The 16,646-nt window shown below is 41.2% G+C and overlaps 1 protein-coding gene across 1 annotated transcript; it reads right to left on the reverse strand.

The window, feature by feature from the left end:
• Positions 1 to 2,019: 2,019 nt before the first annotated feature.
• Positions 2,020 to 13,025, reverse strand: traf5 (Tnf receptor-associated factor 5). The gene is made up of 11 exons (XM_056267861.1): positions 12,878 to 13,025; positions 11,278 to 11,495; positions 11,090 to 11,147; positions 10,884 to 10,985; positions 10,619 to 10,783; positions 10,461 to 10,538; positions 7,361 to 7,435; positions 7,026 to 7,118; positions 6,656 to 6,775; positions 6,108 to 6,276; positions 2,020 to 2,938 (listed from the first exon to the last, which is right to left on the reverse strand). Exons 2-11 carry the CDS (start codon positions 11,487 to 11,489, stop codon positions 2,376 to 2,378), a joined length of 1,635 nt encoding a protein of 544 aa, XP_056123836.1. The 5' UTR covers positions 11,490 to 11,495; positions 12,878 to 13,025; the 3' UTR covers positions 2,020 to 2,375.
• Between the last annotated feature and the right edge of the window lie 3,621 nt (positions 13,026 to 16,646).

The raw sequence follows: 16,646 nt of genomic DNA on the forward strand, positions 1-16,646 counted from the left end.
TGATCTAGGTGTGAATTCCGGGCTTTCAAAATGTGCTTGCTCTTTATTACAATATATATTTCGTATTTTGATCACAACTGCAACGTATAACAGGGATTACTTTACTAATAAACATAAATGTAAGGCTACACTTTATTTCAATAGTTTACTTTAGACGTTCTTCTAACTATACGTAACTTTGTGACTTAATCTCAACGAACTCTCATTAATATGCAACTACATGTCAACTAACTATCGTTAGAGTATTAGTATACTGTTAGGTTAGGGTTTGGGTGAGTAGAATAAGTTGACATGTAGTTGCAAAGTTACTAATAGTTAGTTGAATGTCTGTTGAAGGAGAATCAAAATAAAGAGATAAGCAGACAGTCTACTACGTAATACTCTAATGACAATTAGTTGACACATAATTTCAAAGTTACTATCAAAATAAAGTGTTAACGAATGTAAAATAACAATACACATAAAAAAAAAAACAGAGGTGCACAACAACAACCATCATCAATCTAGGAATCAAAATAGTGAAGAGGTCCAAGTTTTTGTCCACTAGAGGTAAAGTAACACTTGTTTGCAAATAGATGTTTATATGAATTGTTATTACAAAAGTCATTGCATGTCCAACGATTGCGTCTAATGATTGGAATGAAAGATCTATCCATTAAGTGGAAAAATAGTTGCAATGAAAACTTATTTTGTAATTTGATTCAAAATGACCTTGCATATGTGTTAAGAGCACAGACCCACACAGCACATGTATGTGCATCTCTACAATTAACATGGCTTAGTGAGTGAGGAACTGGTTGGGAGAAGGGACTCCCTATTTGGCAAGAAATGTTCCATAAGAGTTCACTTAGCTTCTGATTCTTGTCTCCTTTGTCTTGTCTCCTAAGCAAATGTTTTTAGATATGTTAGAACATGCCGGTTATACACTGGGATGCCTTATTAAACCAGCAAGCTATTCAGACAACTAGCTATAAATACTGTCAGCTGAACTAACTTTAACTTGAAAACAATAACAGCCATGACCAATGAGCTTAAAAAAAACTGCTGTCCCCTTTTCCACAACAAATGCTGTAACGATAGCGTCCAGCAGGCATCAAGAACCAATGCTTGAAGAGTCCAGATTTTCTTTATTAACTCAAGTGGTAAGTCAAAAACAATAATTTACAGCATTGCTGTTTTCAGGACACAAAAGAGGGGAGAAAAAGCAAGTAAAAAAGATGAAAATTCAACCTATTTTCTAAATGTGTGTTATTGACCTTATTGAATGATTCATCAATGCATCAATGTTTAATTTTTTTAAGTTGTAGAGACAGAGAAACAGGGGAGAGAGATCGGGATAGGAGATCAAGACATGACCCAGGTATGAATCAAACCCGGGTCTCCAGACGTGTGCGCTACGGTCTGCACCAATCACTATGACAAGATGAGCTCCCTTAAGCAAGCAGCCACTGACCCACGCTGCAGAAACGGATCTTGGCTGGAAATAACCAGTAGCCATCATAACTCCATAAACAATTATACTTTGGGCCTTTTAGAAACACTTCATACTCTTCTCATGTCCAGAATTTCATTCATGCACATGCAAACTGATATTTTTATAAATATGGCACATATGAGCAGTACAATCAGAACCTTCAGTTGATTTGAAATGATTTAGACTGATTCAAATCTGTGGATGTAAACATGACCAGTGTTACTACAACAAATGTCTTCACCCGAATATTATGTGACACTAGGGATTCCTCATATCCGGTCCTTGAGGGCCACTGTCCTGCAGAGTTTAGATCCAACGCTAATCAAAAGCCAAATTTCCACCAAAATTGCCCGGAACAATTTGTCCAAGGAACTTTTTCCCCCCAGACCTGTTGCTGTTGTGTTTCCATTGCGGTCTAAAGTACCGTGAAGATTAGGCAAATTAGTCCGGTGACTTAGGATTGCGTGCGACTGCTCATCCCAGTCGTATTTTTTAAACTCCCTTGTTTTGATTCGAATAGCAAACAACTCTCACTGCACAAAAATGGTGGTTGAAAGAAAATGCTGCATGGACTCAACCAATCAGCAAGTTCAGCGCCCAACTCCCACCTCCGAAAGTTGCTGAACTTTGAAAAAGTACTACCTCGTGAGCAGGGACTTTCTGAGGGGGACATTTTTAGACCCTGGTCCCTGCGGTCGAAACACACCGAGTCTCACCACAGAGTCCCTAGTTCCTGGGGGAAGTTCCTGCGGTGGAAACGCAGTTAAAGACACCTGAACAAGCTCTTCAGAGTTACAGGTAAGTGAGTTTTATCCGGGTTTGAGCTGAACTCAGCAGGGTAGGATTTGAGGAATCCTGCTATATCCTGCTACAGTGACTCCAGGACACTGTTTTGGGAGCGCTACAAGTCCTCTAATCCAGTTGTGTCCACTTTTACTTTGATGAACAGTGTGTCGTCTCTCAGATAAACGACGTTCCGAGGGACCTCCAGATCACTGTGGGATATGAATCGTGAGAATCCTGTGGCCACATTAGCATCAGATGTTGGCCGGCGAAAGCTATCGCTGGAATCAGGGGTGAAAGTACTGCTCAAGTGGTTCCTAGTGCCGCTTTGATCCAGCAATGTTAACGTTGTGTTCTGACGAAACGGCCATGGTAAGAGGGAGTCGAAGTCTCCGCGCATTATTGTGACATAGAGCGACATGTGAGTGCCTCTCCCTGAGTTGTCCCCGCCAAGGTAAGCCCGCAGGCTAAGCTTGTAGCCGCTGCGACTGGTGTAGAAGGGGGTGGAGTTGAGGGCGATGCCAGCTTCTTTCCGGTGCCAGTAATCACGCACTTTCCAGATGAGCTTCCCATCAAAGGAGGTGGACTCAAGCTGGCGGACACGCTGCTCGTTACACTGCAGCTGTTCCACGTGGATGTCTAACAAACGTGTATGACGTTGACACGTCTGCTCTAACGCACCTGAGGGACACAAACACATACACAGCTACTGTTACAGCTCTATAAAGAGGATACATCTGGATATTATTGTATGGTGTGAGACTGGTAATAAGCCCTATTCGATTAACTAATTAACTAATTAACTAATTAACTATCATGGTATGCAAACTGACTGTTTGCTTTATTTTGCGTTTCACTGAAAAATAACAACTTAGCTTTAACCAGGGGTGTCCAGTCCTGGTCCTGGAGGGCCACTTTCTTGCAGAATTTAACTCCAAACTGTTTCAACAGACCTATCTGGGGGTTTCTAGTACTCCTGAAGTCCTTGATCAGGTTTAATTAGGGTTGGAGCTAAACTTTGCAGTAAGGAGGGCTCAAGGAACAAAATTTAAAACACCTTTAAAAGTTCTTGCATTACTGCGACCAGGGCTGGTGGAAGCGCTGGGCAAACTGGGCAATTGCCCAGGGCACCAGACACTAGAGGGCGCCGCACCATGACGAGCACGGGCATCTCAAACTTGTGAAGAACTATCTGTGATCGACAATGGCTACGTTTACATGCAACCAAATAATCCATAAAGCCTTCATGTAAACACTAATTGATTCGATTGAGCTCGATCCAAATGAAATTTCGATCGGATTGAAAGGGGTGGTTTATTCCTAATGACGAATGACGAGCGGAACGAGCCGCTCTTCTTGTTGAATAAAGTGTCGTATAAATGAGTGTCCCGTCATTCTTTAATTCTCCTTTCACTGCGTCTGTGAAGTGGAGCCGGACAGCGGCCCACCAGTTTCAGACTCAGCGGCACAACGGTTCATATGCTCATTGTCACCAAATTATGACCAGATACGGATAAAATAAATAAAGAACCAATGTAGGAGAATAGTTATTATGCTCAAAGAGCGGGAAACTGTATATTTGTGCAGTGTGCGCATGTCAAAACATCTATTCAGATTTGAAGCTTGTGTACACATCAACCCGATGTAAACCATTCATGTAAACACTACGTTCGGATTCATCAATCAGAATGAATTCAGTCCAATTGAAACAAAAGTTGTGCATGTAAACGACGTAGCCAGTGTCACAAGATCATTTCGAAATTTCAATTGAGCACCAAATCTGTCGCAAATTGGATTACTCCAAGATAATTGAAGAGTTCGCAGTAGCCAAAGCAAGAAATGTCGTCTTTTAAATGGTGGGTCAACTGTTTTAATTCATTACACATGTCTTAAGTCAACAGTAGGGGTCAATATGTGATAAATTGGCCTTTTTCTCTTAAAAATTTGAACGTAAGGGGCGGCATATTCCTATTTTGCCCAGAGCGCCGGATTGTCTTCACCCGGTCCTGACTGCGACAACAGTAAACCACAAAAGGGCAAAATAGTAGCCTTCAAATGCCTAAACCAGTAAAAACTACATGAGCTGACCTTTGGCCTAAAGGTAAAGCTGTCTATAGAGGACCATTTGTGCTACCAACCTGCAGAACTTATGGCTCGTTTCCACCGAGCGGTACGGTACGGTACAGTACAGTACGATTCGGGACGGTAAACCCTGATTCGGCTTGCGTTTCCACCGCCAGCAGTACCATACTTGATAGGCGTGGTGTAGCCTATCAAGTCCGACTCAGGAGAATGACTCCCGAGGACGCGAGTCCGGTAGTTCTGCAAATGGAACAGCGCGTTCTTGAAAGCGTCACTTAGCTCGCTCTGCTACTCCGGTTATCTCTGTATGTACATTTTAGGCAACAATAAAACGAAATATGTTCTAAAACACCACTCTGCCTCTTTTCATTTTCATTTAAAGAAATCTTAAACATTATAGCCACACAGATGTGGTGCAGGCAACGCGTATTGATTATATTCACTGCATGTATAACATTAGCCTATTTATAACAAAACGAAATATAAAACACAACCCTGCCTATTTTACGTTAATATTAAACATATTAATATGGTCCAGGTAATATGTGCATTTGTACAAAGTCAGCGCTCTAGTTTAACTGACGTTACAACGGTAAAGTTAAATAGCCTAAATATATAAAGTTGTGAAACTTCACTTAGCCCTCAGCCAAAACAACTGGCCAGGGAACAAATGATAGATTCACGAGACCAAAGATCGCCCGTTTGGTCTACACAAGACGAATTATACCTCATGTTTAACCACTACAGAGACGTCAGAGTCAGCGGCAAACTAAAGAACGACTAGCCGAGGAAAGGCTGTTCCAGGCGGGGTACATGAGTGCCGAGCGCCCGGTGATCGCCTGGAATGGATCTCACAACCTGGATCAAATTTTCATAAATCTTTATAAATAAACCACAGATTTGAGCTTTAAACAACTACATTCTCGACGGAAAACTCTTAAAACTACATTTCGTGACACAATAACAGTAGTATTATATTTCAACTGTATATTAAAAAATGGCGCTTCTTATGTTGTCATTCCCCTTGTAGCACGTGCAAGTGACGATTCTCTGTCAACCAATCAACGTTCTGCAGTGAGTCTAGCTCCACCCTTTAGGTACCTTACCACTGTGCTAGGTACCCCAACGGAAGGGTACCGAAAAAGTGGTACGGTACTGTTCGGCATTTTGGTACCATTCACAACTTTTGACAGTGTTGTGGAAACGGAAATAATTGCGTACCATACTGTACTCTACCGCTCGGTGGAAACAAGCCATTATTTCCAACCCTAATCAAACAAAAGTGCTCAGTATTACTTGAAAACAACAGCCAGGTGTGTTGGAACTAAAGTTTGCAGGAAGGTAGTCCTCTATGAGCTGGGTTAGCCACCCCTGGTTTACTCTAATGCCCACTATATCTCCCCTTGCAATAAGACTGAAAACACAACACCCATTTTCCAAACTGCTTGTCCTATGTCGAGTCATGGGGTTGTTGGAGCCTGTTCTAGCATCACAGGGGTTACTCACACCTTTGGGCAATTTAGAGTCAGGAACAGCCTTCTTAGTGTTGTTCGGGAGCCAGACACAATCTCTTAGTCAAGTCCCATCTCTTTGACCCACGTAAAGGTCATGCATTTTGAACACAATGTGTGACACTGAACTTGTGAAGCCAAAAACCTTTGCATTCACAAACGTAGAAGAGTGCATTTCAAGTTTCACCCATCTTGTTCAGTAGCTCTCTACAAGTAAACAGAGTCAACATTCATGTGGCCAATCAGACTTGGCTTACCCAGATGCTCCCTGAGGCTTTCTGTGACGGCCACCTGCTGTCTGAGTGAGTCCAGTGATGCCCGAAGGCTGGGGAGCTCTTCGCTTAATTCAGACCCCAGAACGCCCCGCAAATCCCGCAGTTCACGCTGCACACTGCAGATCCGCACTCTCTGCTCCTCCACAGACCTCTGCCACACAAACACAGATCATACAGCAAACTCTGGCCATATACCAAAGCATCTTCCTCCACAGGTATGCATGTTCAGTATGTGAATTTAAATATTGAAGTTGGTGAACTTAATCCCTACTATGACCAAATAAAGTAAATACTGGCAATAATGAGTTAATGTATAATGAATGGTGATTACTTGATTTCCTAAATAACAATAATAATTTACACTTTTACACAAAATTATTGTTGTTATATGTTCAGATACCAGGTCAACTTGGGTGGTGGGGTTGGTGAGCTGTTGCTTTAACTTGGCATTCAATTTTATGGATTCTAAAATTACAGGACAATCATCGGTTTTGTACTTAGTAGCTTGACTGACCTCAGGGTTTCTTTACCTGTAAGGTAGTGAGTGTGCTGTCACACATGGTGACATCCCTGTCCAGACTGCTGACCACAAGACTTTTGTCCTTCAGCGCCCCCTGTTGGACTATCATATCCTGCTGCAACTGTTCCACCTACAACCCGGACCATTTTTATATTATATTGAAGATTTGTAATTAAGCAATAAGCAACAAGAGACAAGTAATTCTCTGCATTCTCAATGTGTTTCAACATATCTTAAGTAATGATATTATAAAGAACACACATTTTCATTCATTTGTTTCTATCCCTTTTATTATAACATTTGATCGGATGTTATTATGTGGACCAGAATTTCTCTTTTTCACTTTGTATTTTGCATTGACATGCAAAAACATTTCCTACCTGTTTCTCAAGTTTGGTGTTACTTTCCAGGACAAGCCGAACATGATATGTGAACTCTGTGTTTTCATGAATTTGCACTTTCCCTCTTTTATCCTGGAGGAAAGACAGAGTTCAAAAGCTGAGATCTCCAAAGCCTATGTATTTAACGACCAGGGCAGCATTTCCCAAAAGCATCGTAAGCCTAAGTAGATCGTAAAACCACTGCCACCAATGGACTCTGCATTCAACTTAGCTCACGATGCTTATGAGAAATGCAGCCTAGTTCATTAAATAGGACAACACTGATAAAAAGACACTTTCACTTGTTTCAGTGTTAAATTTGAATGTGTGCTTACTCTGACTGTGCAGCCATAGTTTTTATAAATGCAGTCCGTCTCCACTTCAGGACACTCATCAGCATGTGCCTGCAGCTGCAGTGGGATCAAAAAGCAGCAATGAGCTAATTAAAATATCTGAAGTCTGATAATCAGCTTTTTACAGAGCCCCTAAGGGGACATGGTGATGGAAAAATATGAGTTGGGAGGAAATATAACATTCACAAGTTCACATTTAAATATAATCAGATATAGTATAAAATATGCATATTTGGGGTGCTATCCGAGGAAAGGGCTCTGAGCTCTGAGTTTGGCCCGAACCCAGAGAACTCCGCTTTGGCTGGTATAGGAATAATTGAGACTGAGGAGTTGTGGTGGAGGAGGGATGCTGGAAAAACTGCCGTGGAACAGAGGTAAGTTGGCTCTATCCACCTTATTTTGCAACGCGGAAGTAAATATGATGACGTACTTCCTTTTAATGTGTTAGACTTCCGTTTCGCTAGCCGGTAGGTAAGAAGCCATGTTAAGGGAGCACGCACATAACACTGTTAAACACCGTAATGGTTCATATTTATCACACCCGTGGTGGGGGATGAAATGAAGAAGTGGCCTGACATCTTATGAGAATGTTTTCAAGTATTTTGTGTTGTGGCTCGGAGTAGACGGGTCTTCGATGCAGCAGCTCGTTTAACAAATGCTATCTCAGCATATGCTGTGAGTTTGGGCTGCATTTGACGTTCATATGGAAACGGTTGGGTAAAAAGTGACAGTGATGAGCGCTGCGTTTTACCCAAAGTTGAACATTCTTCAACTCTCGGCGACCTGTAAAAACCGCAGAGCGCTCAGCGCTTCAGCGTTCTAAAAATGGTCAGCGCATCGTTACGCTCATGGCGTTCTAAAAACACTGCGCTCCCATTGAAAACAATTGAAAAAATACGCCAGCCGCGTGAAAAAAAACGCTTTGGTGGACACACGGCCTTAGTGAACGAAAGGTTTTCGGGGGAACGCAAAGTTTTGGCAACGGAACGCAAAGGTTCTTGGGAGAATGCAAAGGTTTCACGAGTTCACACTTACAAATGATCAGAGAGTAAATTGTTATGCGTATTTGGCGTGCTGTCCGGGGGGAGGGCTCCGAGCTCGGAAATTGGGCCCGAACACAGAGTACTCCCCCCGTATCTCTGGTTAGGAAGATAACAAGGCAAGTGTGAGGAGATGGGGTGGTGGAGGGATGCTGAAAACTGTCGAGAACTCTGGGTGAGTCAACTGCGTATATTTATAGGCCTTACTCATGCTGATTGAGTGGACCTGTTGATTACTGATTGCTGACAGCTGGTTGGAATGACTGTACTGAATGACTGAAGTAGTGAACGAACGCAAAGGTTTGGTAAGAGAATGCAAAGGGTTGGTGAGGGAACGCAAAGGTTTGGTGAGGGAATGCAAAGGTTTGGTGAGGGAACGCAAAGGGTTGGTGAGGGAACGCAAAGGTTTGGTGAGGGAATGCAAAGGTTTGGTGAGGGAATGCAAAGGTTTGGTGAGGGAACGCAAAGGTTCTTGGGAGAATGGAAAGGTTTGGTGAGGGAACGCAAAGGTTCTTGGGAGAATGGAGAGGTTTGGTGAGGGAACGCAAAGGTTTGGTGAGGGAATGCAAAGGTTTGGTGAGGGAATGCAAAGGTTTGGTGCATTCCCTCACCAAACCTTTGCGTTCCCTCACCAAACCTCTCCATTCTCCCAAGAACCTTTGCGTCTTGGGGGAATTCTTGGCGAGGGAACAAAAAAATTTCTCAGGGGAACGCAATGGTTTGGCAAGGGAACACAAAGGTTCTCGGGGGAACACAATGGTTTGGCGAGGGAACACAAAGTTTCTCGGGGGAACACAATGGTTAGGCGAGGGAACACAAAGGTTCTCAGGGGAACACAATGGTTAGGCGAGCAATTGCAAAAGTTCTTGGGGGAATGCAATGGTTTGGTTAGGGAACACAAAATTTCTCCGGGGAATGCAATGGTTTGGAGAGGGAACACAAAGGTTCTCGGGGGAACACAATGGTTTGGCGAGGGAACACAAAGGTTCTCGGGGGAACACAATGGTTTGGCGAGGGAACACAAAGGTTCTCGGGGGAACACAATGGTTTGGTGAGGGAACGCAATGGTTTGGCGAGGGAACACAAAGGTTCTCGGGGGAACACAATGGTTTGGCGAGGGAACACAAAGGTTCTCGGGGGAACACAATGGTTTGGCGAGGGAACACAAAGTTTCTCAGGGGAACGCAATGGTTTGGCGAGGGAACACAAAGGTTCTCGGGGGAATGCAATAGTTTGCCGAAGGAACACAAAAGTTCTCGGGGGAACACAATGGTTAGGCGAGCAAATGCAAAAGTTCTCGGGGGAACACAATGGTTTGCCGAGGGAACACAAAGGTTCTCGGGGGAATGCAATGATTTGGCGAGGGAACAAAGTTTCTCAGGGGAACGCAATGGTTTGGCGAGGGAACACAAAAGGTTCTCGGGGGAACACAATGGTTTGGCGAGGGAACACAAAGGTTCTCGGGGGAATATAATGGTTTGGCGAGGGAACACAAAGGTTCTCGGGGGAATGCAATGGTTTGGCGAGGGAACACAAAGGTTCTCGGAGGAACACAATGGTTTGGCGAGGGAACACAAAGGTTCTCGGGGGAATATAATGGTTTGGCGAGGGAACACAAAGGTTCTCGGGGGAATGCAATGGTTTGGCGAGGGAACACAAAGGTTCTCGGGGGAATATAATGGTTTGGTGAGGGAACACAAAGGTTCTCGGAGGAACGCAAACGTTTAGCGAGTGAACGCAAAGGTTCTCGGAGGGAAAAGCAAAGGTTTTACAAGCAAACGAAAAGGTTTTTGAAAAAGTCTTGAAAAATCTGCAAGGATAGGAACTGGTACTCCGTAGAATATAATATAAATTTAAGCTACATTCATGATAAGTGCAGATAAATACATATTTAAAGCCACTGAGCCCCTAAGGGAACATGTTGATGTAAAAAATATGAGATCCCTGTGTCCCCTTAGAGGCTCCATATTAATCTGAAGAGAGCAATAAAAAAGATTCACTCCAGGTGCTCTCCTGGAGTAAAGTATCTGACTGAGTCACACCTTGTGTCTTTTGATCATCTGCAGACACTTGTTGGAACAGGCGACTTCAACTTCCGGGCATGAAGTCTTCTGATGGGCCTGGCATAGTTTTGAGGCAGGATTAGAAACAAACACACCTAAGATGACTATGCACTTCTGAGACACGGAAACGTTCTGACCAGCAGTTGAGATACGGGAAAAGACTGCCTGCAGTGGTGGCAGGAATCCAGGCGGAAGGAACAGACGCTCTTCTGATGGTCCATTAGGTTTTTGCGTAACACAGTGTCGGTGCACCCTGAGTTGGAACATCTAATGCGCTCATACTGGCAAGCTTTTAGATGATCCTGAGAAAGAGAGGTAGTACTGATATTACTGAGCTCTGAAGGATGGAAACAGTTTTTCATCATCAATTTAAAGCATATTACATCACGTTTAGGCCTTTACCTGCAGGTTACATAAAGTAACCTTCTGCTTACAGTCTGGGGCATTGGTGCAGTAGACGTCTAAGTTTAGCAGTTCCCTTTTACAGCAGTTGTCTTGAAAAACCTGCAAGTATTGGAATTGCTATTCAGTAGAATATAACGGAAAATTAAGCTACGCTCATGATACCTGCAGATCAATACTTTTTTAAATAAGTTATATTATCTCACCTCCTCAGGTTTTATAGGACTGCTGTCTAAAGGACATTTAGAACTTCCCCCATTTTCACTGAAAAGAAGAAAGTTTATACATTGCCAAATCATTTAAATGCTGAAAGTAATGTCAGTTCAAAGTCATGTTTATCTGTGCTGATATACAACAAATTGTTTAATTAATTGAACTAATTTATTTGTCTTACATGTATGCCTTTACGCACTGAGCACAGAAAATGTGCCCGCAGCCCGTCTGGTGAGGGTTCAGGACGATCCCACCGCAGGACGGGCACACGAACTGTTGCTCTAACCTCAACACGAAGCGCAGAGTGCGATTGGTCAGAACGGATTCCAGCTCCCATGACCTCATGGACTCAGAGTTCGAGAACCCAGGACGCTCGTTCTCCTCTGTGGCCATGGAAACCTGGTAACATTACCAAGAGGTAATGTTAGGTCTGACACAACAGAAGAAAACTTAAAATAATTTATAATTGTTTTCTTTTGTTTTTAGCAACTCTAAAGTTGATATTTATATCAAAGTAATATATGTAAGGGATAATCCATGGCTAGCATAAAATGAAAGAACAGCTAGCGTGGATATGTGTGTGTGTGTGTGTGTGTGTGTGTACATGCTTCAATGAGAACAGCGCATTAATGTAGAACGGTGATTAAACTGACTTGGAACAACCTGTTCATTAAACGGTTTTATTTCACACCTTCCAGCCAATCAGAATCAAGTATTCAAACACACATGGTATAAATACATTTTCATATTCACAATTTAAAATATTTCTGGCTACAAGGATATTAATCTAAATTAATAATACCAGAAAGTTCAGTTTTCTGTCAAAATATTTAAATTAATACTAAATGAATATTATATCACAATAATTGTTTTATTAAAAATGTACACAGTCATCCTGTTAGTCTTTTATAACATATTTTCCTGCTTAGCTCTCACAGCAATGCCTTTTTATTATTTTTAGTTTGTCACAGTCACAAACATTGCACTCTTGTTTGAGTAAATTACAAAACTATCACCATCAATCCCTCGCTGAGCAATCTTTATTTCGATCCTGGTCATTTTCTTGCCATTACATAAGCAATAAATGTATAATTTAAATTGTTTCATTGTTTCTTTTATTTGCCACACAATTAGATTTTAGATCAAATAAATCACGTGTGAGCAAATGTGCACTATGCAATGCAATCTAATTTGTTAACTTGGGACATAATTCAGCAAGTGGGTAATTTTAACCGTTCAATTTGACTTCCATTTACTTTTCTTATGTTGCTTCTTAGAAGTGCGAAGGTGCACACCACCACCACACCAAAACATGAGATACACTGAGTGTGCAGTGTTCACACAGGACGATGGCGTTAACATGGCCAAGTGTTTTGAGCGTTCATTATTTTCAAAGCTGTATTACTTTTACATAATGCAGCTTTGATGCAGCAACGAGCAGTCTGTTCCTGAGAGAGAGAGAGAGAGAGAGAGAGAGAGAGAGAGAGAGAGAGAGAGAGAGAGAGAGAGAGAGAGAGAGAGAGAGAGAGAGAGAACATATGGGGGAATCCCCAGTGCAAGAACATGACACTATGAATCTATGTAGAAGTAAAAAGCATTTGTTCTCACATGCCTGTATAAAGCGAGTGAATTAGTCCGGCTTCGCGTGGTTATCGTGTAAACACAACACAGTCAATAACTCAATTATAGCCATGTATTTCACATTGAAACATTTACTTTCGCTTTACACTACCAGCAATATTATTCGCAGTATTTATTTTAAAATGCATGGGAATACATACCTGGGGGTTGATGGCTTTAATAGCTCATTTTGATTAATGTGGTTGAGCGTTTAATGGATATAATCCTGAGAAATGCTTTCTGACAGTTACTCGGCTCAGCGCTCAGTGCCGATGCACCGAGTACGTCACTCTTATTTCGGGCGCGCTGCCACGAGATTAAAAGGAACGGAAAACGCATTGACCAATCCTACTACGGCAAAGGCCAGGCTCATGAATATTAATCAGGCAACGTCACGGGATGTTTACCGCGTAAGGTCATATGAATATTCATTAATGAAGTCTTGGCGATAGTAGGTTTCGTAAATTTGTAGACGGAAAGTGCATCGCAGGAAGTTTCTATAAACGAAATTATTACAGAAATAGAATGCGCTTAAAATGCCGACACACACATTACCACATCTCACACACATTAACGCATCTTTAAACTATGAGAGAGAAAGTCAAACAGACACACCGCAGTGTTCCTGTCGTCATGGCACGCTAACTTAGATCAAACGAAAATGAAACTTGTCTGTTCAAACGTGTTTTAATGTTTCCATATGACGAGCACATGACAGATTATAACACTTCACATATGAACATGCGTTGGGCACACATTTAAGGGGACTTTTCATTATTTTGCATATGATGCCACAACACTCTGAGCTGCCTACAACCCGTTTTAAAATAACATTTCAAAATGAAGGGTTTATAAAAGAAAAGCAGAGATACGAAAAGGAATATTGAAAATAAAATATCGTCCAAAAATGTTTTGTACTGTTTAAGACGTAGCATTTGTCAATATGCAGCCAACTCCATACAGTAGGCTATTAAACCAATACCAAAAAACAACAACAATCTTTTAAAAACTTGAGTTCCACACTCACAAATATCATAACTGATTCATTTTTTAAAATAATAATAATATAAAAGGTTAAAACAGCACAAATCTTTTTAAGAACTATTCAGAAAAGAGAAATTATGAACGATTTAACCAGGAGAAAAATGGTACATAAGTGGAAAAAAGGTTTACACAATGACTGCTTCTATGCACAAGAATATTCCCATATTAATTCTGATGATGCAAATGTCATTTTGAAGCATTTTTTTTTTCAGAATATTTACCATGACTGAATATCCGCATATCCAAACATCTGTAATACTGGGTTATACAGTTGTCGTGTTAAATCAATCTATTCATTAGAATAAAATTAATGGAGCAAAAATACTTTCTTCACTAACATTCTTCAAACATAAATAAAATCTCAACCTGTTTTTCTCATCACGATCTTGTGTGCTATTAAGGACACATTGAAAAATGATGTTTAAAGTCCCCCTGTAGTCAATCATTGTATCCCTTAAAACTCATCTTTGATCACCAAAATGACATATTTAACAGTTTTTTCCTTGAAAAAAAATATTATTCATGCCTTAAAATATCTTGAATGTAACTCGACACCCTTGCCTCATTTAGTATACGCGATTGTATGAATATGCAAATGAGCCCCGCCTCCACTCACTCACTCAGCTCAGAGATCCACTGGTTGACAATCACACGTTGATCTGATTGGTTACAAGGTCGTTTGTGACGTCAGAAACACCAGCGATTTCAAACCGTGTTTTTGAGACTGTCTTTGGTTCACTGCAGTTTTAAGGAGGAAATACTCAGCAATGCTGTCGATTTATGAATTTACACATGGTTTGTCTTAAAGCACATTAAAAACACCACATAGACATATAAACAACATTAAAAGCTGGATTTTCACCACAGGGGGACTTTAAATAGATAAAATAAATGTCAGGAGGATCACCATTGTTTCCAAAAGAGAATAAACAGGGAAAGAATGCACATTGGTTTATTCGGATAATGCTCATTACATGTACACACAGTAACATTTAGAGCCGTGGAGTGTAAACATCTTTTCAGAAGAAAGGTTTAACCAGAATATAGACCTTCATTTGAAAATGATGTGCACGTAACCACGGCCCACTGATCCCCAATCCGAAGTTCATCCCAATCCCACTTTCCGCAGGGTGGAGAACAGGGCAACGCTACATGCTCTGATCAACCAACAGCACACCACTAATGAAACAGCTTAATGTCTGGTGGGAACGTGTGGATCCTTTACACATTTATGCAAGTCAAACAGGTTTATAAAGAAACCAAAATTAATGCTAATTAACAAAAATAATGAGTTGATGTTGAAATTAAGTGTTTTATACTCGAGGGACTAAGAAAGTTTTTGGTATCTATATACAAAAAAAACTCATGAAAAAGTGACAGTAAGATTCTTCTATGATTTTCATTAGTGATTCATTATATTGTCTTACTTGTTAAGAGCACTTTGATGGCAAGATAATCTGGCAAAGAATCAGGACAGGTGATTTTCTGTCATCCTGTAGCACCAAATATTAAAATATGAAACAAGATAACATGACAATCACAAACACAGAAGAACAACAAGATGCCGAGCGAACCCCACGTTTAAAGAGGTTCGCCGTACACCGTAGATACAACAAGGAAAAGTGCAGAGACAGAACACAATATTTTAAAGACTTGAAGGTTGTTTCGATAGTTCACCCAAAAATGAAGAAGATTAGTCCATGATTTACTCACCCTGAAGCCGTCCTAGGTGTACATGAAATACATCTTTCAGACGAATACAAATCAGAGTTATATTAATAAATTTCCTGGCTCTTCCAAGCTTTATAATGGCAGTGAATGGGTATATTTTTTTTAAGTCCATCAAAGTGCATCCATCCATGATTAAAGTGCTCCTCCCGGCTCCAGGGCTAATAAAGGCTTTCTGAAGCAAAGTGATGCGTTTGTGTAAGAAAAATATCCATATTTAAAACTTTATCGACTAAAATAACCAGCTTCCGGCAGACGGCCGTACCGTACGCAAGTCGACTTACACCACAAGAGAAACACTTGACGATGTGTGATGTGGGAGTGGCGTTAGCTTTGACGCCTCTCGCGGTTCAAACACACAGCGCTGGCCAACCGCGTTCATCATTACGTTGTGAGTCGCGGGTCAAGTGTTTCTCTTTTGGCGTAAATCGATGCGTACGGCCGTCTGCCGGAAGCTAGTTATTTTAGTCGATAAAGTTTTAAATATAGATATATCGATGTGTGATGTAGGAGTATCGTAAGCTTAGACGCCTCTCGCGGTTCAAACACAGCGCTGGCCAACAAACTCAAGCCACATCTCGCTTTCAAAACTCTCGTTTAAAAAAAGGCCTTTATTAACCCTGGAGTCGTGTGGGGCACTTTTATCATGGATAGACGCACTTTTATCATGGATAGATGCACTTTTATCATGGATAGACGCACTTTTATCATGGATAGACGCACTTTTATCATGGATAGACGCACTTTTATCATGGATAGACGCACTTTTATCATGGATAGACGCACTTTTATCATGGATAGATGCACTTTTATCATGGATAGACGCACTTTTATCATGGACAGACGCACTTTTATCATGGACAGACGCACTTTTATCATGGATAGACGCACTTTTATCATGGATAGACGCACTTTTATCATGGATAGACGCACTTTTATCATGGACAGACGCACTTTTATCATGGACAGATGCACTTTTATCATGGATAGATGCACTTTTATCATGGATAGATGCGCTTTTATCATGGATAGATGCGCTTTTATCATGGATAGATGCGCTTTTATCATGGACAGATGCACTTTTATCATGGATAGATGCACTTTGATCATGGATAGATGCACTTTGATCATGGATAGATGCACTTTGATCATGGATAG

Source organism: Rhinichthys klamathensis, unplaced genomic scaffold (assembly GCF_029890125.1).
Source record: "Rhinichthys klamathensis goyatoka isolate OS25496 unplaced genomic scaffold, OSU_Roscu_1.1 h1tg000264l_1, whole genome shotgun sequence".
Lineage (NCBI taxonomy): Eukaryota > Metazoa > Chordata > Actinopteri > Cypriniformes > Leuciscidae > Rhinichthys > Rhinichthys klamathensis.